The following is a 26,434-nucleotide window of genomic DNA, read 5'->3' as shown; positions in this document are numbered from 1 at the left end:
TGGGCTGAGTTTTGTTGGAGATATTGCCACATAATTTCCAATATAATACACGTCTCAGTAGCATTGTTAAATTGATCGATTGAGTTACTTTGCTGGGTATAAACATATCACTCTGCAAAACCTGACCAAAGAATTTTGCCTCAGTAAAATCCATTGTAAAGTTTTAAAAACTATGATTTCAATTAGGAAATATTAGATGAAAGTATCGGTAAAAATGACGAGCATTTTAGTGCTAGCATTTGGATGATTAGCAGTACCCTATGCTTAAGACACAATTGATTGATCCATAGTCCTGACCTTCTTGGTTACTGTTGCTAAGTTGGACAAGCTTGACAAAAAGAAACGGTTGCCAAAGGTTATGTGAGATAGATTCAGGGCTACGGGCAATATAGCTTCAAGAAGTCAATAGCAAAGAGTGCAATATGTGATGAAAGGATATATACACAATGATCTAAATTAATACTACCAAAATTTACTTCGGGTCACCACGTAGACTTACAAACATTATAAAAACAAAGGAACATTGGCCTTGATCTTTTCTGGCTAACAATAATTCAATATATTATTGAATTATTATTGAATAATTATATTTTTCCTTTTCCAAATCTCAACAGAAAGAAGGATGAAGCCATCCTGGATGATGCTGTTAATCTGCCATTAGGCTAACTCCCCTTAATTAAGATATACATTAGCTAGCTAGTTAGCTGGTGTTTTGCAAACATTAGCTAACTTAAAATGCGACTATTTACAATGTAATGCGTCCAAGAAGACTGTGACGTCAATGTTATGTGACTTTACATAGTAATGTTACCTCTCAACAGACATAGGTGTCCTTGGTGGTGGTGTTGATGTTCAGCTGATGGCAGGTCTATTGCATGGTCAAATCGGATGACATTTGTTTTTCGGTTGTAGGAGTGGAATAAACCTAAAGCCTTTCACACGGTCAGGGTATCAAGTGTTACCTCTACAGGTTCCACAGACTCAGCTTTTAACCATATTCAAAATTTGTTTTTCTTTTTAATGTAGACGAGCATAGCACATAGCATATCAAAGTAGAACAGGAAAGGGGAAAGATGCCCGAGGTTCTGCTGGGTATGTCAACTGTTAGGGCTTAGGCAGGGTTAATTCAATGGGATCCCTATTGATGACCTCATCACATTTGAAACACTGACAACAAATAGTGACACTTTGTAAAATGTTATGATTGTACTGACAGCAAATGAAATGTTTCACTTTTGTGACTTTGTGAGTTCACTTTTTTTAGAAATGTAAAGACACTGATAAATTTAAAGACACACAATAATCTTTTAGTATGCCTTTTTAAATGTCTTTATTGTTATGATTAGTTTAATACTGATCAATCTGTTGGAGCAAGTAATCGCAAAAGTAAACCATGTCAAAGAGGGAAAGTACCATCCACAATAAGATGCCAAACAGAAGTGTTGCCTGTGATTCATGCAATCTGGAAACGAGGCTAAGTATCCATAATTCAATGCTGCTAATCTATTTATCAGTCTCACTTAATTTCACCCAACATATAAATAGCTTGCAGCAGTTTATACTTAATGTACTGATTATTTTTTCCCACTCTGTAGCCATTATCAGTTAGTTGGCTTGTATTTAATTGTGGGCCGGTTATTGATTGCCTCTTAAACCCACTATGATAGACTGGGAGGTTAATTCCGCCCAGCGGACGCAGGGTGAACACGCTGTGACCATTCAGAGTCAGACCGACACTAATGCGCCAGCCAGCGATGACACGGCAGGGGGTGGGAGCGGCTACTGTTTCCATAGCGCTGTGAGCTAATGCACACCTTTCAGGTCACACACTGCATGCTAAGTCACACATGCACACGTGATGTCACACAGTCACATGCATGTGAGCATCACATGTGCACATTTTTATGTTAACAGATATGATATCTGTACATTCTTTCAATACACACATCAGACACACACTTGAACACAAACTCAAAAGTGGAGACTGACCTTAAAAATTGGTTCACAGTGATGATACTCTCAGAGATAATGGAGGGGAAGTGCACCTCAAATTGTGTGTGACAGAAGGACCAGGAGAGATCTCACATCAATCATGGACAGCTATGTTTGCAGAGTTTTGTCAGAGGCCTTTGGTCCATTTCTAAACTTTGAATACATGTTACTAAAAGTCACTCTGACAAGTTGTAGGTGTTTAATTAAAGCTCATCTTCCTTTCTGATTGGAAAATTTTGGCCTTCATTATGTAGGTTAAAGAAGTATTTCACAGCTGGAAAGATGGTCTTTTTATAAATCTTGGCTGTCCTTAGAGTAGCAACATGCAGATACTTTTAAAATTGGGTTGCTGCTGCTGTCTTTCCATGTAGGCGCATGGAAGGGAAGGGGGGTTTCCTCTCTCTGCCTCAGGTCTTAGGGCTTTCCACATAAGCACGTGGAAGATACTTTCTACGTAGGCCTGAGGAAAGGCAGAGAGGCCCCAGAACAGAGCCATGCTGCCAAATATGATACTGCAAATCAAAATAAAGTTTTCTTTGACTAGAGTATTCCTAACTGAAATACTTTTTTTGGCGAGAAATAGGTGACAAGGTAACAGAATCTTAGTGTATATATTTGAATAGTACTGCCTAGTTTTACAGTTTATTCTGAGTCTGAGAGAAAGAGAGGAGAAGCTCTCTTTCGTGATCAGCTTCCATAGTGGTGGTGGGCATACAAAAATGAGGAAGTACAATCTGTAGTTTGAGCAACAGCCCAAAAGCCAGCGAGGCATGTCTCATCATCCGGCAGATTTGAGCTGGGAGATGAACAGGGAGATACGTGTGCTGGCAAGACAGACGAGAGTTTACCAAAGTTCATTCACACATACTACCCACATTGTTACGACACAAAGCTGGTTGAAAATCAGCAAAATATCCTTAAAGGGTTAGTGATTACGGAAGAAAATGAGCTTTTGATAATTCAAATCTAGCCATAGGCAAAAGGTTGAGAACCACGGACATTGTCATCAGAGGTAGGGAGCAGCTGTCTCCCTGAATGACTTAAAACTGTCACATAATATATTCTGCAGTATGTTTGTTTTTATATGAGCTGCAATATTGAGGTCACTTCTGCAATATAACTGTGTTTGTGGGTTGGTGCGTGTTAGTATCTCAGTACGTGTGAGATAGCTGCGAGATGAGAAAGATTTTCACACTTCTCCTTTTCACACACACCTGCCCACATGCTCATAACTATGAGGGAGTACATTCCTGTGTAGCCGTGGGTCCCCTGGTTGCACATGTGACAGAACGCAGTCGTGTTCCTGCGTCAGTTGCCACACACACACACACACACACACACTCATGTACTGGCACACAGTTTACTCTGACCTATATAGCCAGTCATTGGTAGCTCCTGTCTGGGAGGAATGCTCACACTAATGTGAATTTACACCTCAATGACTTTGACACAGAGAGAAAGAGATAGCCAGGAAGGGAGAGAACAGAAAGGGAACACAAAGGCGACATAAGGTATTAACTATGAGGAAAAGAGCAGGAGGGGACAAGAGTGACTGGACACTGACGGAGAGAAGCAAAGAAAGCCGGGATTGAAATGAGAGAGAACGGCCTAATAATGGCTCTGTGCGGAGTATCAGGAGAGCATTTGAGGATGTTTAGCTGTCTGATACGGGCCATTTCCCGCTACGCCCTAGTTGGTCCCCACTGCGGTGTGGCATTAAGAGGCATGGGTGTCCACTTCCCTGCACACTCCCTCTGTGGGCTGAAGCAGCAGTTGGGGTGTTTGTAGTGTCAGGATGACAGTACGAATTTAGTCATAGAGGAAGTGGCACTTTAAAGATGCTCATTAGACTGTCGCTGAGCTGATGTTCCTCCTCAAAGTGTTAATGTGTTAAAATAAACAGACAGAGAGAACCTACTAGTCTACTATATTATACTTTGACAGCTGGCATTGATATGTGCAGGAGTGGTCTCTGTAATCTCTTCATTTGCTTTAATGATGGAAATGAATTTTAAATAAAAACATAACTAAGGTCCCGGACGTGGCTCATAATGTTGAATGTTGTCTTGCTTTAGCTTTAGGCATCTTGACCATGCATGATCCAGGGTTGTTAAAGATGTAGAGATGTCGTTCCATTGTTGCTGAATAATAATTGCAGGTGATGCTATTTCTCATCAAGTTTTAGGACTAGGAATAGCAACCACGGAGTTGTTGTCTCCTTGCTTGACTCCTCACCAATTACCCGAGCACTCAAACCAGTGTTTTCAGATCAGCGCTATTGGAAGACCTACAAAATCACTTCAGCTGCTGTTGGAAAAGTGAGTGAGATGTGAGAAAAAAAAAAGTCAGGGTGGAAGAAGGAGGTGCAAAAGAGAAAGTGAGAAGGAAACAGCAAATGAGACAGAAATGCTGCAGAGAGCACGAACACGCGAGCAATCTGCAAACAAGTTGGCAGCCACGAAAAAGTTAACTTTCCTGCCAGATTATTAAAAGACTCAGTAATTAGAGAGGTGATTTTTCTTTTATATTTTTTCACATCTTTTATGTTGAGCTTGATGATATAACCTTTCCTTTCCTCACCATGCCTCGAGGCTCCAATTGCCTCTTTTTTCCCCTAATGCAATTAGTTTATACTTCATACTACGTATGCATGTCACGACAACTTATTTTCCCTTTTGGGTTATTTTTTAATTAACATCATTAGCTCATGCTGGTACACTACTGAAAAAAAATACATAATGCATGCAGAGAAATGTTTTACAGTGTCATTGATAATGCACCATGTGCTTACGTAATTCAGTTGTTTGTTAGCATCTCTAATTATACATTATATATTGGCCTATATAGAAATATCAAACATTTATCGACCTTTAGTTTGTAGTCTGAGAAAAAGAACAACTTGTTGCTGTCATCAGGATTGTCACGGATTTGCTTTGAGACTTATAGTTGAATATGCATTGTGGGTATTCATTGTTTTGGGGATGTGAGTCACATGGGAATTAAAGTCAGGATATCGCCATCTCTGCTGCTTTCAGTACAAGCATTCATTTTCAATCGGTTTTTCCAAAACCCCCCCCCCCCCCCCCCCCCCAAAAATTTATAGAAGTGCGATACTAAATTGTAGGAGTAGCGTGATTCATCTCGTCAAAAGGTATTGTTCATCTTTGATGCCACTTGCAGTGTAGGACGCTCAAGGAAACCCCCAAGACTGCTCATTACAGGTTTTTTGTATACAATTGGCAACACACATTTTTCTATACTGAGTTTATTTTTTCAAAACTGTTTGGACAGATACGTGTATAGGATGCTACAGATATAGAAATTAACAGTGCTAGTCGGCCTTGTCTTCTTTATTTGGCCACAAATCACATCTTATTTACCTTCTCACAATACACCTGAGAGAGAATCTTTCTGTCCCCGATCCCGATCCATCCCTGGTAATCTTCTGTGAACATGTCCAGACACACATTAATTGCATCCAAGAGGGACATCTGATCATGTGGTCATAAACTTTCCACCTTCATGAGAAAATTCTTCCTCTATTGGCTTGAGGGATGGAGATAGCCAGGAAACCAGACGAATATGCCAGCTCATGTTTTATTTGCTCTGGCAAATGCATCTGGTCCCCTCCTGTCCAGACAGATTCCCAGCTGAACAAACCTTGGTTTCAATTCTTAATCTAATATGGGGCGGGTTTGATACGATGACTGACAACTTCAGGAGCCTTTACACTTTATGCAAAATTTAAAACAACCAAGATGGCTGCAACTTTCTGTTGAAGTACTGTTTTCAAACTCTGATGGCAAAAACAGCAACACTGGTTCACAGACATATTGATGCTGTACAATCACAGCTTATCTTTGTGCGCTGTAGTCTGTTTGTGTTTGTCTGTCACTGAGCGCTACATCGCATGTTTTGTTGCACTGATTGGTTAAGGTCTACCAAGTTATGTCCAGAGGCATTTTGGTCTACGGCCATTCATGATGTCCCTTCAAAATCACCCGAGAGGTTCGAGGCTAATTTGCATTCTCAACTTGGTCTGGCAATGCCGGGCTATGTTAGAGATTAAGTTGGAAAGAAAGTGAATCCATCCTGGCATGGGCTGCAAACCATTCTGGGACTGGAAGAGAACAGTGCAGCGCCACATCATCCCATGCAATCACGAATTCCGCCTCACTTGCCCCATTTCCTCACCTGGCATATTGCAGAATGAGAGTGCACTGAGTGTGAAAACAGTTCATGAATTTTGAAAGAAGTGGTCACTGAATTCATTTTGTGTCAAAGCAGTGAAAAGTGATCCACAGTTTAGTCATCGTAGACTTGTTTGCGTGTTACCAATTGTGGGAAAAAAGGCGGTAATATCATCAGTGAATGAAACCACCCAGAGCGAGCACATACAGTACTGAGAAATGCTTTCAAAAACAGACCACTAAAGCATGGACTGATGCACACTGTATATGCTCCACAGCACACATATTCCTTAAAGCGATCCGATAACAACAAAAAGGCAGATATTCACGTAGCGCCCTGTAACAGTGTTGGGCATGAGGGCGCTGTAGTGTTCAACCATACTGTTCCTGTATGGCAGACGAGGTTTATAGGCGCAGAGGTTGGTACTTGTGTGCGTTTGCATGTGTGTGTGTGTGTGTGTGTGTGTATGTGTGTGTGTGGTGAGAAGAGAAGCCTTGAATAGCTAGCAGTCTGATCCACAACTGTCATGTAGCATTAGGCTTAATGGGAGAGAAATGTCTGCAGCAATGCGCATACAAAGATACACTCAAATGCAGGCTGTTCAAGCACAGGTACACAAATAAACACAGCTGCACACAGATATTCAATCAGGCACATAAAATACGCTCCGACTTCACAAGATATTATAGCGCAAATATATTCAGATTAAGATTAATGTACTCAAGGGATAGTTCTTTTATCCTATCCTCTTTTACTGCACACGAACACACACACATGTATGTGCTGCTGTGAATCAGAGCAGCTCCACTGGCCAGAGGCTTTCATACAATAATGTGAAAAATAAAGAATAAAATAAAACAGAATGAGAGCAGGGAATGTCAGGCACAGGTCACACTTGTCTTACTTTATCACTTGCAACTTTTCAGAAGGAGAGAGCACTCTATGTATTATCAGCCTCATCCAAACAGCAAAAGCAAACAAACATCTTTGTACATAGTAAATACGTAGAAAGCTGAGGATGTAGACTTGACATGCTGGTTCAGAGCACGAAGGTCACCATGCCTGAAACTGTAAATGTCCCCTGGTGTTATTGCAGACAGGCGATGGGTGGCAAGGGCAGCGAGTCATAGCAGCGTCACATTAGCGCAGTGCTGCGCAGGATGGCCTGAAACTGATCTAAACAGTGGCTTTTTTGCTGAACCCTAATTGTCCTCTCTGGATTTTTTTTTTCCCCGCCTCCCTTTCTTTTTGCCTCAACCTCACCGACTCTAAACCCGACTCTTCCACCCTCCTCTTGCTTCTCTTTACTTTCTCCACAGCAGGGAGTGACAGCTAAGAAAAGCTGGTGTGACAGTGTAACAAAAACATGACGATACAGTAGACAGAAATTAAATATCTCAAATGTACATTTTTTTTTTAAAAAAATACTGGAATAATGAAGAAGTCTTTTGCTGTCGTGCTTTTGCTAGCTTTAATGACCACAGCTAGAGAATATGTGCTGCTATATGCCCCAACATTAGGAGGCTTTCATTTGCATGTACTGAGTCAGCTAAATGCTAATATTAGCATCCAGCATTGCTGCTTTACCATCTTAATTTGGCTTGGTAGTAGCTAACATTTGCTAATTAGCACTAAACAGCAAATGCAGCTGAGACTAATGGGAATGTCATTACTCTTGCAGGTATTTTGTCATAAGCCAAAGTATTTTATGAATCCAAATATTGACCAGTGATGACGCCAGATAACAGTTCAAGTTCCCCAAAGGTAATAGAGTTCACTCTGTTGGGCATATGAATGTCTGTACCAAATTTGATGTTGAGAGCTTACACTGTTAACCAAATTACTGACCCTCTGGTGGCTAAAGATAAAGGCCCCAGTCCTATCCTTTAGTGGTTGAAATCTACCCCTACAAAATGGGACAATCCCTTAAGACCCTGATACGTTGTAAGTGGTCATCAATGGTGGTTGTGTAGACAGGCATGACTATGGCAATAATGGTATTATCACAGTGACGTGCCATTTATCCAATTGAGATAGTAGCCTAAAGCATGGACGCTCGACATTTGTTAACAACTTAAGTTTTATGCTATCAATCGATCAAACAAGTCATCAAATAGGAAAAGAACACTGTGTCGTTACCAGGCCACTAGAGGTGCGCTCTAAGCTAACGTTAGCAACCAGTGCTTCTACTTATCCTGCCAGTTTGCTCTGATGACAGAGGAGTGGTAAGAAAAGCAGCAACTTTACTGCTGGACTTCAGAGCATCATACGCCATCAAAGTGGGGAAATTTGACATGGAAATATGTCAAAATGTTAGACTGCCATGCAGAAATCAGCAATAACAATGTAACATTAACTAGCTAGTTCGATAGCTATCAAGGCATTAGTGCACTACTAGCAAAGATAATACGAGGGTTAGCATAACTCTAAGTCTTTATTAACAAAGAGTGCACATTTGTGGGTTTCTCTTGTAGCTTGAGCAGCCATCTGGCCGATGATGTCCTCTAACATTAGGATAAAGTGTGCCTCAGAAAAACCTCAGTTTGGAGGTCCATGTAGCCCCAACACTTCGCCCTTCTCATCTATCCCACCAAGTATCGGGCACCCTACCCCTAGACGTGAATGCGCAAAACTGAGAGCTAAGGGCTAAGTTGATGTCCTGCAAGAGACATACTGGGAGTGGACCATGAAATCATTAGGATTCTAGGGACCATAAATGTTTCTCTAAATTTTTAAGGAAATTCACCCAACAGTTATTGGGTATTTTGTTCTGGACCCCAGTGGCGGACCGACCAACATCTCCATCCCTAGAGCTATCGTGCTAGCATTAACAAACCGAACAAAAACAATTACAGGTTCTGTTTAGATCAGGGGTTCTCAACCTTTGGTAATTTAAGGCCCACTTCTGATTGTTAAAATATTTTTGAGGACCACCTTCTCAATCAACATTACCCAAAAAAAGGAGAACATCTATATGAGTACGAACCATGTACCCAGCTTTTGGCTTTCGAATAAGTTTTTAATGTTGTGACAACATTAGTTTAAAGCCAGTCCCTTTCCCTCAGAGATATGGGTTTGGCTTCCCACCACATCTCAGGTGCTTTGTATTTAAGTGTCTCTGAAGCTTCGATGACTTTAGCTCCTCATTCGACAGGATTTCACCCCATTGAACATACGTGCTCAGGATCACTGCCTGCAGTAATGAATTCAAATTTAATGTATTCAGTGTCGGATTTCCTCACCACACGCTTTGGAGCTTTTTCTGGCACGGAGTTGTCTCCCACATCACTTTTCTGTTTCAAAAACCACTTTGTGTCACTTCATCCAGTAAAATATGCAAACATTACATACTGTATACTCTTGTAGAGCTGCAGTGCTACAGTTTCTTTACATTTAAACACATTTTAATTTAAGTTTTAGGTTTTAAATCCTATTTTTTTTTTCAACTGTCGCACATCTCATTGTTTTTTCTGATAATCTGACCCTCTTCTTCAGATAATCCCTTCGCCTTTCTTTCTCAACCTCTCCTTCACTCTGCCCCTTTCTATCTCTCTTCCCCTCTGTTCTCATTCCCATGACACAAACAGACATGAGGCAGCAGATCTCCTTGCCACATTGACCTGATGTGTCTACATGCTTTCCATGCTTTTATCCCCCATTGCACATGTTTTTTCAAGGGAGACCGGGGGTCAAATCCCACTGACACACCGCAACAAATATGCCACATTATGTCCTCGATGACGAGCTGTCTAGCATTGGCCTAGTTCACGCTGTCATCGTAAAAGTGTTGCCTGTAAGCAAATCAGTAGAATATCTCTCCTCATTAAGGATACTAGTGCAGTTCCTGTTCAAAACATGCCTGTTTAGAACAAACCGACTGCTTGGCACATGGTATTGCTGCTTGCAGCTTTCCTGAGAACTGCTTATACGAATAACTTCACACTCGACACTGCATTTTTTTGGATCCTGTGCAAAACACCTGGCCTCAGACAGCTATAGATTTATTATGATGTTTAGATGTTAAATATATCGAATTATGTTGCTATTCTACATCATTATGTCCTTGAATGGTGTAAAAAAAAGATGGAAAAACATGCAACTCAACATTATACTACTTATTTTCTGTGTACTTATACTTCAGAGGAACAAAAGTGTTTTCGTTCATTTTGAATGTTCGCAGATGCCTGAAATGCTTGAGCTCGCTACAATGCATCACCTATGGTCTCTTATTCTTCGTCTGTTGTGTAGACATGCTTCAGTCTCTGCAGAGCCCTGAGGCCCCATCTTTACCTCTGCACAGAGCCCTAGAGCGCTGTTCACTTATTTATTCAATGTTTATGTATTATTATTTATTATATTGGACAAGTCTTTGTAAAGTATATTGGTAGAACGGTTCATGAGATATGTGAAGGACAAACATACCCACACATGCATACATACAGAGAGTCCTTGCTTTATAGTCAGATGGCATCTGTATTGTTTTCATTTGGAGGTAGTTAAAAAAGATCTGGAGCAAGTATGTATATTTGTTTACCAGGATAAGGAGTCATCCCTTCTCATACATATTGAAGTATCTCAGCAGCGGCAGTGCAAATCTTATGTGAAAAACAATCTTCAGAGAGCATAGCTGAATTCATTGGCAGCTGTCAAGTCACGCTGAAGGTCGGCACCGTTCCTGCAGGAAGCAGGATTTAAACAGGCGAGCTCAGGGATTTCACCCAGAGGTTTCCTTCACCATGGAGTCTTTGACCCTCAAGCTAATTAAAAACATTGAAGCAAGATAAAGGAAGGGGGCTGTTTCACTGCCGCATCTTCCTGCCTTCTTACCAAAGAGCTAAGGAAAGCCGAGGATTAAGGCTTAGCACCTCCCACCTTCTTAAGGCACCATGTTCGCTTTCATGCAAAGGGATGGGGTTCATTTTAACAATGTGCTGTCACTCTGGGTTATAGTCGGAGTCTTGTTCCGTTTCATGTGTATATGATCTCTAGGAGATTATACACATTCAGCGATGGAATGATATGTACAGTACGTGAGCTGGATGTTAAACAGACAGGCACAGTTGACATGACTTTCAGGTTTTTTCATGGGTCGAACAAGGCACGAATGAAACACTGCTTTTTCAAACCATCATTTATTGGATTTATACTGTGAATGTAGAGTTTTTGTTTGAGTTTATGACACATAATGTACTGAGATCATAAAATTTACAATGTTACAGGGGAAACACATCAGAACAGCTTTAAATGAATGAATTTGAGCCAGTTTGCTATCTAAAATGACACATTATGGATTACAGACCAGATGTGACTTGGCCTATCTATCTAAAGTGACCGTATATAACAAAGTGCAGTTGCAATCTGGAAAAGAGCATAATGTAACGTACTGTATAATACAAATGATACAGGAACAAGGGCCTATTTCTATGCGTCTATGCAATATTCTATGCTATTTCTATGGATGCGGGCACATTGCTGGGTATACTGTGCAGCAGAATACCAGTAAAAGTGCAGAGGTTGCGGTCGCTGTCTGCCCACACCCAGGACTTGGCCTCCATGTGCACATCAACCTGGTCTCCTTTCTGAAGAACCAGCGCTACCCCATTAGAGCCGTTATCAGTGATATCTGAGGCAGTTGGGTGTTCTGCGGTGCCCACAACAGCCTCGCCATTCTTGTACAAGAGTAAAAAGCCAGGGTGGTCTCCGTTAGCGTGAGAGTAGAGGGTGAAGTGGTAAACTCCGCTGACTGGAGCTGTGAAGACTCCTGAACAGGAAGTTTGAAGAAGCAAGAGAACGATAAGTCGTTTAAAAAATTAATGTTATTTACAGGGAGTTAAATAGTTGATGAATGAGAGCTGGAGGCACGAAGCATTAATACAATATAACAGGACTGTGAAAAACAAGGAAGCTGTGAATAGATTCAGTGATTATACAAATAGGTTCCTGCAGAACATTACCTGTTGTAGGATCGTAGCTGTCACCGATGTTGGTGATGACTTTCTTATAGACGAGAGTGGTCTCTGTTTTAAATGGCCCAATGTGCATTTGGTTCTCTTCCAGTGCAACTGTGAAAGCCACTTTCTCTGTCAAAGAAAAAAACGATGGAAAATGCTAATGTGTTTTTTTTTCTTAAGCTATTCAAACCCAGTGTATTGTTGTGTATGAATACAGCTGCTTCATTGTCTCAAAGATGAAAATAAAAGTTTATTAAATCAAACTTTAAGATCTTCCTCGTGTTGATGAAGAAACATTTTTACCTTCAGTCACTGTTGTTTTGACCTCTTCCACTGCTGCAGCTGTTTGCTCAACTTTATTCTTCAGCTCCTCTTGTACAGTCTGATTTGTTTCCAGTTCGGCCTCCAACTCTGTAATGAGAATTCATTTCACACAGATAGAAAAATATGTAGTCAGATGGATGACAAAAATATTCAGTCTAAAGCTTTCTGTTTAAAAGTTACACAGCTATAACTAACAACACTTAAACAAAATAGCTGTACACATACAGGGAACAGAAATCTCAGCACATTTGACAGATCTTACTACAACTCATTAAAGCTAACTTACTATCACGTCATGATACAATTAACAGTGATCAGTAACATTTTTGCTTGCCTTGATCAGCTGTTTTCAGTGCCTCCATCTCAGCCTCTGTTTTTTCAAGCTTCTTGTTCAACTCTTGGCCCACAATCTCAGCGGCATTCAGTCTAGCATCCAACTCTGTGAGGGGGTTTAGTATAAACTAGGGATTAGAAAATGTGCACTGCTGATCAACAGTGAACTACATGCCAATATCATGGTAGGATTTTTTTTTTTTTTTACCTTGATTTATTTTCTCCAGTGCCTCCAATTTTGTTTCAGTCACTTTTAGCTGCGTGTTTGTTTCCTTCACCAGACCCTTAGTGGCTTCTACGCTAGACTTGAGCTCTAGTGGAAGACATGAGATGGAGGGAAAAACTGCATAAATCAGTGTCATTACATGTCATTAAAATCAGAGAAGTAGTTATTTGGTACGTACTGTTTCAATCACCCTAAAGACCCAATTACTCGTTCATAATCAAATGTAATTTTCAACGCCAAAGGCGTACCTTGATCAGCAGTCTGGAGTGCCTGCACTTGTCTCAGTGTATCTTCAAGGCGCATCTTCAGCTCTCCAGTCAGATTTTCACTGGCAGACAACCTGGAATCCAACCCTTTGATTAAAGGGAGGGGATTTGGAAAATAAAAACTACAAGAAATCAAACGAGTCTATTACAGTGGTCATGGATATCCTGGGAAAATCATGGAATTTCATTATTTCAGGATGTTAGGGAATATCAGAGGATTTCTTTCACATCACATTTTCTTTTGTTTTAATATTGCATTATGTAATATAGCTTCAGCCCAACAAAGAAGAATTTCCAAAGTATTGAGTTGTCTTGCTTTACCTTGATCAGCAGTCTTCAGCGCATCCACCTGCGTCTCTGTGTTTCCGAGCCTGGCAGCCAACTGCTTCTCTAGACTCTCACTGGACTCCAGTCTGGACTCAAACTCTGACAGATAATATGATGATAGGAATTAAATCTTGATTTCAACAGTCTGTTCTTGGGTCTTTTGGTTTCTGAGAGTTCACTTATTATTTAAAGATATTTACTCACAATGTGATTGCACCAATATAATAATATCGGCATGTGTTACCTTTGATTTCCATCTGTAATTGTGCCACCACGGTTCTTTGCGTCTCTGCCTCGACATTGGTGGCATTCAGTCTGGCCTCCAGTTCTGGTCATCACAGAGGATAATATAAACTCATTCTGTAGAAATGCTGTTCTGATTCTCAGAAATCAAAACAACAGTTGTCTCTTAAAGGGATAGTTCAGATTTTTTTGAAATGACATTGTATGAGGTACTTATCCTTAGTCAGTGTATTATATAGTAGATGGTGGTTGGTGTGCCCCCAGTTTGGAGAAGCAGGCAAGAGTACCAAAACGGAAGCTAAGCAATGTACTGCTGTGGATGGGGGGCAGCAGCAAAACTTATTTTAGTCACCTTAAACAATCACAACCACTTTAAGTGTATGCTATAGTTAAGAATATTTTCACCACATTACCTTCCCGTCTACAGCATTAGCTGTAGCTCAGTGTCGATTGCAGTCTATTGTATGTAACACACTGTCAATGGATAGGTAATTCATACATCCCACTCAAAAAATCTGAACTCTACCTGTCAACAATAGCTTGTGTATATGGTTATACAGTTAAATGCATTTTACTTACCCTGATCAGCAGTCTGCAACGCCTTCACATTTGTGTCCACATCTCCAAACTTATTGCCCAACTCTGTCAGTCTGGTGTTCAGCTCTGTTTGTCAAAAAGGCAAAAAAGAAAAGAAAATTATGATTGTCTGTTCAGTCAGAAATAAATAATGAAGTGAAATTAGATGAGTTCGGGTGAGAAGAAATCTGCCTTTTGTTTGATAATCATTACCTTTAGTTTCCCTCTGTAATTGTTCCACTTTTGTGTTTTGGCCCTCGAAATCAATGAGGTTTAGTCTGGCCTCCAGCTCTGCTCAATGAGGGTGGAAGAATGATAGTATGAAGAAAGACCTCTACAGTACAGGTTGCTGCTAATGTGTGAGGGGGAAAAAAGGAAATATATTGCCTTTATATATTCTTATATTCCAGAGCAAGTGCTCATATTTTTGCATGAAAGTATTCAAACAAGGACTTGACCTTTCTCTTGCTCTCTTTACCTCGATCAACAGTCTTCAGTGTGTCCACTTCTGTCTCTGTGCTTGTAAGCCGGGTATTCAGCTCGTCCTCTAGACTCTCGCTGGCCTCCAGTCTGGACTCAAACTCTGACAGATAAGAAGATGACAGGAATACATCCAGAATTCAACAAATTAAAACCGGATTTAAACCAAACCCTAGGATGGCATGATGGAATAAGCAGAGGAGAGAAGAGATCGGTTGTGAGAACAAAGCCAAGTGTTATATCACAGTTTTGAATACACTGATCAGCAGTCTTTAGCCTGTTGGCCACTTCTTTCACTATGTGATCACGCCAATACAATGAGCTCTTCATGTGTTTAAGTACCTTTAATTTCTCCCTGTAATTGTGCCACCAGGGTTTTTTGGGTCTCTGCCTTGACATCAGTGGCGTTCAGTCTGGCCTCCAGTTCTGGATATTATATGGAGGAATGAAATCAAAATAAATTTGCAGAAATGCTGGTCTGATCCTTAAAAATGAAAAAAACAGTCATCTCTTAACAAGATAGTTTGGACTTTTTGGTGTGTGTTTTTTTAAGTCAGTGTATTACATACAATAGATGGCAGTCAGCTGGCCCCAGTTTGGAGAAGCCACCTTAAGAAATTAACATCTACTTAAGTGTGTGCTATAATTGGAATATTTTCACTGCTCTATCTTGCCATTAGATAGCCCTTTCTGACGGGGAACTGAAAGCATTAATTCCATCTATTCTCTCATCAAAGCCAGAGGTCTTTGACAAAAACAGTGATTTAACTTGCTGAACATGAGAGTTGCTGATCTACCTCTCCCTCAATCAGCTAGTTTGTTTGTCTTATTGTGTGACTTTAGTGTTTAATGGTTAGTTCAGATTCACCGAAGTCACATACTAACACAAACAAACTAGCTGATCCAAGCAGTGGTAGACCAGCAGATTCCATGTTCAGCGAGGTAAATTACTGCTTTTGTAAAAGGAGTCTGGCTTTGAAGAGATCATCAATGTAATTAACGTCTTCAGTTCCCCATCATAAAATATTCTAAATATAGTGTACATTTAAGCTGATATTGATTTTTTTTTTTTTTTTAGGTGGCAAAAATACATTTTGCTGCTGCCCCCTGGGTGTGTACCGATCACCATCTACTGTTTGTAATACACTGCCAATAGAAAAGTAACTCATACCGCCCCACTTTAAAAGATCTGAATTATCCCTTTTTATAACATCTTGTATGTATGGTGTTTATATTCTATTTGACACACCCATGCAGTAAAATGCTTTTTATTTACCTTGATCAGCAGTCTGCAGTGCCTTTACATCTGTGTCCACATGTCCAAACTTATTTCCCAGCTCTGTCAGTCTGGTGTTCAGCTCTATGTGTGGAAAAAAGAAAGACAGAATTAAGCAAATAATGAATAATGCATGATTCTCATTTCAGTCCAAAATAAACCACCAGGTGAGATTATATAAGTTAAGGTGAAAAGAATTCTATGTTAGTTAGTTTCAATAATTGGCGTGTGTTGTGTCACCTTTAGTTTCCTTCTGTAATTGTTTCACTTGTGTGTTTTGGCCCTCAAAGTCAATGATGTTCAGTTTGGCCTCCAGCTCTGCTCAGTGGGGATGGGAGAATGATTATAATAAACAAACAAGACAAGAAATAGATATAAAAATGAATAATAGCATATGTGACTGTAAACACATCGGCAATACAGATTGCAATTTATTTTTAGGTCAGGTTTATTGAAGAAAAAGGAAATATGTTGATATAAATACATTCTTTATTGGATCAAGTGCTCATATTATTTTGTAAAAGTATTTTAATGAGGATCAGACCTTTCTCTTGCTCTCTTTACCTTGATCAACAGTCTTCAGTGTCTCCACTTCTGTCTCTGTGTTTGTGAGACGGGCAGCTAACTCCTTCTCTAGACTCTCACTGGCCTGCAGTCTGGACTCAAACTCTGACAGATTCAAATGATGACAGGAAATACATGCCGAATTCAACAAATTAAAACCAGATTAAGACCAAACCCTAGGATGGCATGATGGTATTACTAGGAGAGAGATGAGATGTGTTATTATCGATCACCAGTCTTTAGCCTGTTGATCTCTGATCGCTTATTTTACTCACTGTGTGATCACACAAACACAATAATCGCTACATGTGTGTATGTACCTTTAATTTCCACTTGTAATTGTGCCACCAGGGTTTTTTGGGTCTCTGCCTCAACATCAGTGGTGTTAAGTCTGCCCTCCAGCTCTGGTCATTACAGAGAGGAATAAACATGAAATATTTAGTCACAAAGATATTCCGTGAACAAACTGCCTCGCTTTCTTTTTCATAAGGCAAAAGAATCATCAGTATTTTCTTCTGCCTTTCATTCAAAATATATTGTGCATAAACTGATTCGGTACATAATCAAGCCATCTGAAGTTAATTCACCTTCATCAGCAGCCTGCAGTGCCTTCACCTCTGCGTCGGCGTCTCCGAGCTTATTTCCGAGCTCTGTCAGTCCGGCCTTCAGCTCTATTTGTTAAAAATGAGGGAATAAATACTGAATGACTTCCACCACTGAGTCAGAGATAAGTCATGGAGTGAGATTAGATGAGCTGAGATGAGGAGGAAATCGACTTTGCTGGTCATTAATTATTGACTTGTTTGTTGCATTACCTTTACTTTCTCTCTGCAGTTGTTTCACTCGGGCATTTTGGCCCTCCAAATCACCGGCGTTCAGTCTGGCCTCCAGTTCTGATCAGTGGGGATGGAATAAAAAAGATTAGAGCGAACGAATGAAATGACTGACAGATAGCATTTCGAATTCTTAAATGACATATGCAGGCTGCGGCCATTATTAAAGAAAAGGAGTAGGGCATCAACTTTATCACCTCTACTTTAAAAAGAGAAATATTGACCTGCCTCTGTATTTTATCAGTTGAGGGTTGACATCAGCTTATATTCCATGTTGCGGATAAACGGATCTTACCTGTGCCCTGTCGCACGACTTGCTGCACCTGCTTTCTCTGCTCCTCTTCCTGCAACTCACTGACTCTCAGCCTGGCCTCATGGTCTGTTGTATGTAATAATGATATGCATGTCAAACAAACATAAACCTGGCCAGGTGATGACAAAACCTTTGAGATAACACAGAAACCATAATTTAATAGAAGTTAGCGTTCATATTTATGATACAAACATGCTGTATTTCATTCTCTGTGAATGTACCTGTGAAGCCTCTCTTCAGTGCATCCACCTGTTCCCATATTTCCTCCAGGCTTTCAGCGGCTGTCCTCAATGACGTCTGTCCTATACAGTAAATTACACAAATGTTGTAATGCAGTATGAGTGAAAGTGAAACATTAAGTAATATATTTGCTATTAATTTTGATGTTGCATCCAACCACGCTGCCACCTCCCACACATACCCTGCACTCTCTGAAGCTGCGCCAGTTGCTCTTTGGTTTGTCGCAGCTCATTCTGCTGTTCATCTAACACAGCCATCATCTGTCTGAGCAAAGAGAGGGTATCTGCTTCAGTGGAATCATCATGAGTAAGCGTGATGGCAGCGAACCTCTGTCCCAGGACGTTTGCCTCAGACAGGCAGCAACCAAGCAGGACTAGTAGAACAACCCTCATCTTTGCAGACTGCAGAGCTGTGGCACCTTAGGGGGGTCTGCAAGGAGGGCTTTTAAGGGATAGGTGACCGTGTGAAAGGTTATGCAAGATTTGTGTGTTGTTTACGTGTAGTTGACCATCTGAAGTTCATGAAACATGTCCACCAGGGTCAAGGGCAGAGATATTATGATAAGAGGGTTTCATAACGAAAAGACCATGGAAAAACAATGACATGATGGTGCTGTAACTCTATAATTTGTTGTTATCTGAAAAAATGTTACTAATTAGATATATTGAGAGAATAGAAGTGCAGACCTGAGATCATAATCAGAGATGTAGACATGCAGTAGGCGCTATCAGATGGTTTATAAGGATGTATTGACTTAGCTTAAATACATAGAGGGACAACGTTATTTAATATATTGTTACAGGGCAGTATTATTATGTATATTTTTTTTATTTTTTAGATATTTGTATCTAGTTTTATGTTGAATCCAATATATTAGAAGAAATAAAAAGGAACGAGGAACTGACCAAAGCCTGTGACATTACATATGTGCTATATACATCCTTTCTGCTTCTATAACTCTCCCAGTTATAATGACATTCAAAGACGCGTTAGTGTACGTACATGCAGGTTTGTGCACACGCTTGCCTTTGTGCATTAGGGTAAACACGTGGATGTGCTGCGTGTCCAGCCGGCTCCCATCACCCCTCGGGATAGCATCATGACAGTGGAGTGCAGAGCTGGAGGTGTGTTTGTCCGCCTGTGTGTGTTTGTGGGCTGCCATGGGTGAGGCAGAGGTCAGGTGTTAAGCAGCGAAGGTTATAGAGTGATACAGGACAGATCTGCTTTCACACACCCAGGCACATTTGTGTGTATGCTTCATTAGTACCACAGCAAGTGAGTTTTTGTTTATTCATATATAGTATGTTGTCCATATGTGTGTATATGTGTGTGTTACTGAGCTTGAGGAGTGTCCCGGGGCAACATGTGTGCAGCAGAGGTCAGATGCTACTCAGCAAAGGCCATAAAGCAATGTACGCTATGACAGAGCTGCTGTTACACACCTGAAGTTGTGTGTGTGTGTGGCTCATGCATGTCTCCTGTGTATGCATATATGTTTGTGTGTGAGTGGGCATAAATGCGTGGTCTCAACGTATGTGCCTGTGTGCTGTACATGAGCCTGCTTGTATGCACATGGCTGCACCGACAGCTGTTACATGGTAGAGAAGGCTCCAGAGAAATGACTGGATGTGTAAGTGGGTGTGAAGTGTAAATACAGTATGTGTGTCCTTTGAGAGAAGAAACCCATGGGAAATCCTTTTGTTACCAAAGAAAATGTCACAGCTGAGAGAGGCTGAATTTGGTGTCTTTATCTCCCTTTTTTCTTTCCCCTTTGTCATTGCATTTGGATGTAAAAGATGTACCTGCTATAAAATTGTCCCTACTATGTAACATTAACATTAAAGAAATACTTCACCCACAAAATTAGCCTTTGTATATTAATTACTCACCCCATATGAGTGCTTTGTCTTTCTCTCTCATGCCTCCACAGTGAACGAAGAATCCAAAAATGGAGAAAATTCTTGCTGCATTGAAGTTAAAGGGGACTGCATTTTACAACAGCAAAACTATAACAAAATATGTGTTTACAAAGTCTCACACAACTCATGCAGTATAATCCAACTCACATTTATCTTGAGTTGAATACTTAGTACTTCCCAAATACATACATTTTTGCAAAACCTTACTTTTTAAAACATTCCCTACATACGTGTAGCACGCCTGGGCAAGTGTGTGCATTTGAACTCGTGCATTCTATTAAGCAGAGTTCAAGCACACATGCTTGCCCAGTAGGGGTGTGTATTGTTTAAAAGATTATGATACCAGTACTGATACCTGTACCCTTAAAGTAATACCGATGCCAAGAGATTACTTCATTCGATACCCATAACCTGAAAGGTGTGGCATTAAGTATTTTGAAAATTTTGGTAGCATCTCAGCCACTTAACTGCCAGCTTTGTCAAATACGCTGTGCTTGACTCCACCACAAACTTTGTGTGTTGTAGTTGCTGCAGGAGTGTGAGCTCCATCCCAGGGACAGTTGTGAGAGTCTGCCTGGCCACACACAAACAATGACAGGGCTAACTGTTAGCATCACACATCTAACATTACGTAACGGTTATTAATGGCCATTTTTGTTGTAGGTGTGAGTTCATTAGAACTGTTAAACAGCGCAGTCTTGGATGTTAGCCGCTGCTGCTGTGTTAGCTCATGCTAACTGGGCAGACATTAACTGACCGGTTTGGAGGAGAACAGCACTGGAGATGGCAGCAACAGAAAGTTTGTTGATCCAGCGGAGAGTCAGGATGGTTCAGGATCAGACCCCCGACGAAAACATTATCGTTTTGACTGGAGACATTTGAATACTTCTTGGTACTGGTTTTTTTTTTTGTTGATACCCTAAGGGAATCGAGTAGCTATATCCAGCCCTATTGCCCAGGCACAGTACTCAGGCATGAGACTGTTTATGTTTAAGTGTTAAGGTTTTAGTGGAAATGCATATTATGTTTGAGATGAACCAAACATATAACTGGATAAATGAGACTTGATTTGTCCTGCACAAATTGTGTGAATGTTTGTAACAGATGTTGTGATATAGTTTTGCTGTTGTTAAATGCGGCCCCCTTTTACTTATCTCTGTTTTTGGATTCTTTGGTCATCATGGAAGCATTCGAGAAAAACAAAGCTTGTTCACAACGTCAGGGAATGGGGTGTGTCATTGATATAAAAATGATAATTTTGTAGGTGAAGTATTCCTTTATGGAGGTTTGGAGAACTTTGTCTCATATTGTAAAAGATCTTCCTCATTAGACATTATAGTAATATTTAATGTGTGCGGTGGTAAGCTAAACTTTCTTAGCAGGTGCAAAAGGTTGTTGAAAGATGGAATTTGAATATATTCATACCCTCAAACCATATAACTCAAATCAGTAATCATTTTTTCAAGAGTCCTTGAAACATAACCATTTCAGTCATGAAGTTCAAATCACCAGCTCAGGAAAGAGTCACTATTGTCTGCATTCAGAACATTTGGACAAAAGTGCTTCAACAACACAAAATGTGAATGTCAAGATTGTCCAAATGTGCAAACACATGCCACTAAGAGAGTTATTCACTATGGCTTCACTGTTGTTTACGCCCGTTCTGAGCCTGTTTTCGTGTGGAAAAGTGTGAACTGTGTTTTTCAGCTTCAGCTGCAGTAACATCATCCTATGAGAGCTGTTTTTGTAGTTCTGATGTGCTCGCATCTTGTGAAATGATATACAGTGACTCTTTTCTCTGTTTTTGTTATCTACCCCCCCTTCCTACGCACCAAATGCTTGCTTCTCGTCAGGCATTTTCTAGCTTCTCATCTTCTTTGCTGAACCATGGCAGAAGTTATTGTTGCAGGTGATTTAGAATTGATGTGATTCAGGGGACATCCAACGGTTCTGCCTAGACACAGCTGCGGTCACCCCCTTGCTTTATTGTCTGTCTGGGTCAAATTGCTATTTGAAGAGCTGTGATCTGTGAGGTTTTCATGCATGAAACAGGATTTTAAAAGCTGCTGTCAAACTTCATATACATGTGTCTGTAGCATTTTAAGGCACAGTTGGCTTTAATATTTCTATAAAAGATGTCCCTGCTTTGCCCTTTGGCAGTATGTCAAGAACATTTAGAAAAGGACGATTTTCCAACAACTTTGAATGTTGCACTGAGACATTTTATCTGTAACTGCTACAATGTCACAGTCATTGAGATTTCCATAACAATGACACAAGCAATGGTAGCATGCATGCAAAGATACGCAGCCATGCTGGGAAGACACTCACAGAGGTTATTGTAGATGCTTTCTGAAATTGTCCTGGATGACAGAAGAGGAGTCACATGTTCAGCGTTACAGTTTTTACTCCATTTATTTAAACTTTCATGTTCAAATACACAATGTGATCTGAACACCAAGATGTAGGTTATAATAAATGGGAGATTTGTTGTGTGCTGGATTTGATAAGACTCAATTACATTATGCAAAAGGGGCGCACTCACTGTGAGTGAACAATGTGCTACATCTTTGCATCTTTTCAGTGCAGACAGAGAAAACAGAATATAGGTTAACTGATGAAACTTGTAATGGATGAATATTGTATTAATGTGTGTATGCATTATCTGTATTCACAGGATGTGCGACAAGCTGCATATTTAATCTACAGATACAAAGTCCCTATGAGTATATTGCGACCCACAAGCTTAGTGGGTTGGAAAATGTCTTGGTTTTTGAGTCAGTTTATCAGGAAGATGTGCTTTATGACACCCTACCCTTTGTCATCTAGCACATCTCTTGTGTAGCCAGTTAGTGCACGAATATGAAAGTGGTATAAATACTTTTTTCATTTCATAAATGGATTGAATTCTGCATGAGCGAACCTGGATGTCACGATGACATGAAAAGGTCTCAGTCTAGGTCCTGAGATGAAATGAAAAAAAATATTGGGTACACAGTAGAAGACAGGTTCAACTTCTGTAAATTTAAAATATGCATTATATTGTCATTCACACTGATGGGCACTCTCGCACATAAAAAACAGATTAGTGTTGTTGTAGGTATAGTAAAGTTTGAGTAAGGCTAAACATTTTCTCTTCCTTCCTTCCTCAGATCATTGCATATCAACCATATGGACGTTCTGTAGACTGGTGGGCATATGGAGTTCTGCTCTACGAAATGCTGGCAGGACAGGTGAGTGGTGTTCACACACACATACCCACACCCACACACACACACACACACACACACAAAATAGTATGTAACTGCCTGCTATAGATTATGCCGACAACTTTACACGGACACGAGGTCGCTGACAGACTGCTCACACCCACATGATTCCCACATTCCAGTTCCCCCTGCAGTAAGGCTCAACGTAGGCCTAAATGTACTCAGGTGGTGCTTCCTAAAGACCTTCCCACCAGTGCTAATAATAAACACTGACATAAACACGCAACCCCTCCATCTGCCCTCTCCCCATGCCACAGCATATCATATTTGGTGTAACCCTTCGCCCTGTTTCAGTGTAGTCAGCTGACCACACAGGTCTGACTGAACAGACCTACGATTCATCCACACTGCCTGGGCTGTGTGACTTTGATTATGATGTAATTCAGCATAGGCTGGAAGCTTACCGGACCTCTGTAGCCTACCTGTGCTTAAAACCACATTGTAGTGGTAGTTTTAGCGGAAACGACCATGGTAGAGATAAAAAGCACGATCGTCAGTTAGTGAAAAGTGCAACCATAGCATAATATATTACCACAACTCATCTCTTTGTACACTAATGACGGAAATTGCTTCAAGAGATTTTTTTTAAGCCTCCACGCCAGCAACAGCCATAGCCGGAGGCATTATGTTTTGGGTCGTCCATCCATCGGTACACACGTACGTACGTCTCATTCTAGTGAGACTAGTTACTTTTGTGTAAACAGTAGAATGTATCTTTTCGGATGCACTGAGCTGTAATAACTGTGTCACTTCATGAGCCTGTTTGCTGATTGGAAACACATGGTAACCCGGCCAACTTCAGCTGTACAGATAATTTAAGAATAATTTTAAAACTATATCACACCTTGCAAAGTAAAATCTTACACTTCTCACATAATCAGACTTAAATTAAAGTTTTATTGATGTTACAGAGCTGTTGGTTGCTATCCGTTATGAACGTTGTCCTCTACTGCATTGCATTTTGGGATATTTATGCCAGCGTAGTGCCCAGTGTTTACATACTGTAATATTTCACCGGAATAGTATGTACTTCACACACTATTAGTAAGGTTTTAGACACACTAAAAACTCTCACATACGGCATAAGTGTACTATACAGCAGTTTAGTATGGAATTTTCGGAACAGCCAAAAATGGACTGATGAGAATTTGGTGGTCAAAAGTCACTGTGACATCACAAAACATGTTTGTGGCCATAACTCAACAGTTCATTCACATATCATGACAAAATGTCACACAGATGTCTAATAGGATAAAATGATGAAGTAATGACATTTTATATTCATGTTTTAGAATTTTAGCTTCTTTGCAGCAGCATGCATATTTGAAGCCTTGTCAACTGTCATGGCTACATATGAGTCTGGACAGACATGGATGTAAACTGTTACTTGACTAGTTTGCAGTGGCATACAACCATGAGGTGGTAATTCTAGTTTTAACATGTCCTCTTTATAGAGCGTTGAGAAAGTTAGAAATAATCTCACCCATCAGGAGGTTTTTACAGGTTTTAATAAAACATGTCTCCGAGACAGCATTAAATTAAGACAGTTATGACTTATTAACACATTTTTTAAATAACCCTCATTCCAAAAGGCCAAACACAAAGTGCAAGTACATGCAAAATCAAGCCCCTCCACAGCAAAGCAAAATATGAACATGGGTATGTTTTTCATTCCCGGGGTGAACTCAGAGCAGGCGACAGCTGTTAAACTATTAACAAAAGTTTTTACCTATTCAGATGTTCCGTTCCTCTGTCTCTCCCTGCCTTGTGTGAAATCAGGTAAAGAGGGCATGACGCAGACAGGCTATCTCTACCCAAAGGGGCCAGTGGAGTGGAAATGACGAATAATTCATTTTATGGACTGTCAAAACACCCACATTATGGTTACTGATGATAACCACCCAGTGAGCAGGGGGAAAAAGCTGGGTCATCCACTCCATTTGCCCTGCAAGGTCTTCCTGTGAGACTTATTCACACAAACTCTGCCCTGCTACTTGTTTTCTCTCCATTTTCATGTCTTTAGTGTTCTCAGTGTACTCTGTTTTCTCTCCCTTATTCTTCCTCTTGGCACCCTCGTAAGTCAAACTGCTGTCCTGTTTTTCTGCCCTCTTCAGCTTTGCCATCAAGTAGAGCAGTTTTTACTGACTTAGGTTGTAGACAGGGCACACATTACAAAAAAGCTAATGTACCACTGCTGGATCCCTGTGGTGCTCTCGGTGACACTTTATTTTTGGCAGTAAAAAGTCGTCAAGTGAACAACAACAACTTATTCCTCCACTGTGTGAAAATGGTTTAAACACAGACAATACTCTGAACATTATGTCTTTCCACCTTCAGCCTCCATTCGATGGCGAGGATGAAGATGAATTGTTCCAGTCTATTATGGAGCACAACGTGTCCTACCCCAAGTCCATGTCCAAAGAAGCGGTCTCCATCTGCAAAGGGGTGAGTGGATGTTCTTTGCCATCAATGAAAAACATTTTTGCCCCTATAAACCAGTTTTGTGGTTAAACAAAATTTAAATGTGGTAATAGGTGAGTCTGTTTGTTATTTGGTATTCATAAAAATGTACTTAAACTGGGTGATATGAAACCTTCCTCTTCAGTCTAATGTCCTGTTTAACTGGGACTCTTTCCCTCTGATGCTTTTCCCACCTGGCTCCAAAAAACCTGTAAATCAGCATTTTAAGCTCTGTGTCTTTCACACTCCTTACTGAAGCCAAAATTATTCTTCTTGTAAGAGGGCTACAAGCTCCTCCTGCTTGTTCAACTTTAGGGAAAAAAACAAAACTGACAAGCTGTGTCACAGACTGCTGGAAGGCTTTTCTTAGCCTTCTGGAGTCAGACGCAACATATGGGCAGTCTGGCTCCATTTGCTGTAAGACTGAAGTGTAGGCTTTTTAAAATACTGGCTGGGAACTCATGTGCAAGTTCCCTCTCCTCTTCCCGCTCGGGTCTTGTGCCTGTGACATCTGTATTATTAAACCACCGAAGTGAAACCTATCAGGTCATCCAACATACTTCCCCCAACTATGACTGTCTGTGAAGTACTCCCATGAGCTTTTTTTTTTTTTTTAAGTTTGCAAAATCATTTTGGCCATTTATCAATGTC

The 26,434-nt window shown here is 40.4% G+C and overlaps 1 protein-coding gene across 5 annotated transcripts in view; it reads left to right on the top strand.

The window, feature by feature from the left end:
- The window catches only part of prkcaa (protein kinase C, alpha, a), a 213,890-nt gene that overhangs the window by 155,872 nt on the left and 31,584 nt on the right, over positions 1-26,434 (top strand). For all 5 annotated transcript variants that reach the window (XM_049568332.1, XM_049568323.1, XM_049568341.1 and 2 more), the window contains 2 exons: positions 23,207-23,287; positions 25,661-25,768. In XM_049568332.1, the coding sequence (XP_049424289.1) occupies positions 23,207-23,287; positions 25,661-25,768 (189 nt within the window). The remainder of the gene's footprint in view (positions 1-23,206; positions 23,288-25,660; positions 25,769-26,434) is intronic.

The sequence above is a fragment of the Epinephelus fuscoguttatus genome, linkage group LG3 (genome assembly GCF_011397635.1).
Source record: "Epinephelus fuscoguttatus linkage group LG3, E.fuscoguttatus.final_Chr_v1".
Classification (NCBI taxonomy): domain Eukaryota; kingdom Metazoa; phylum Chordata; class Actinopteri; order Perciformes; family Serranidae; genus Epinephelus; species Epinephelus fuscoguttatus.
The sequence above is the reverse complement of the archived record's forward strand: the minus strand, read 5'-3'. Positions and strand labels throughout refer to the sequence as shown.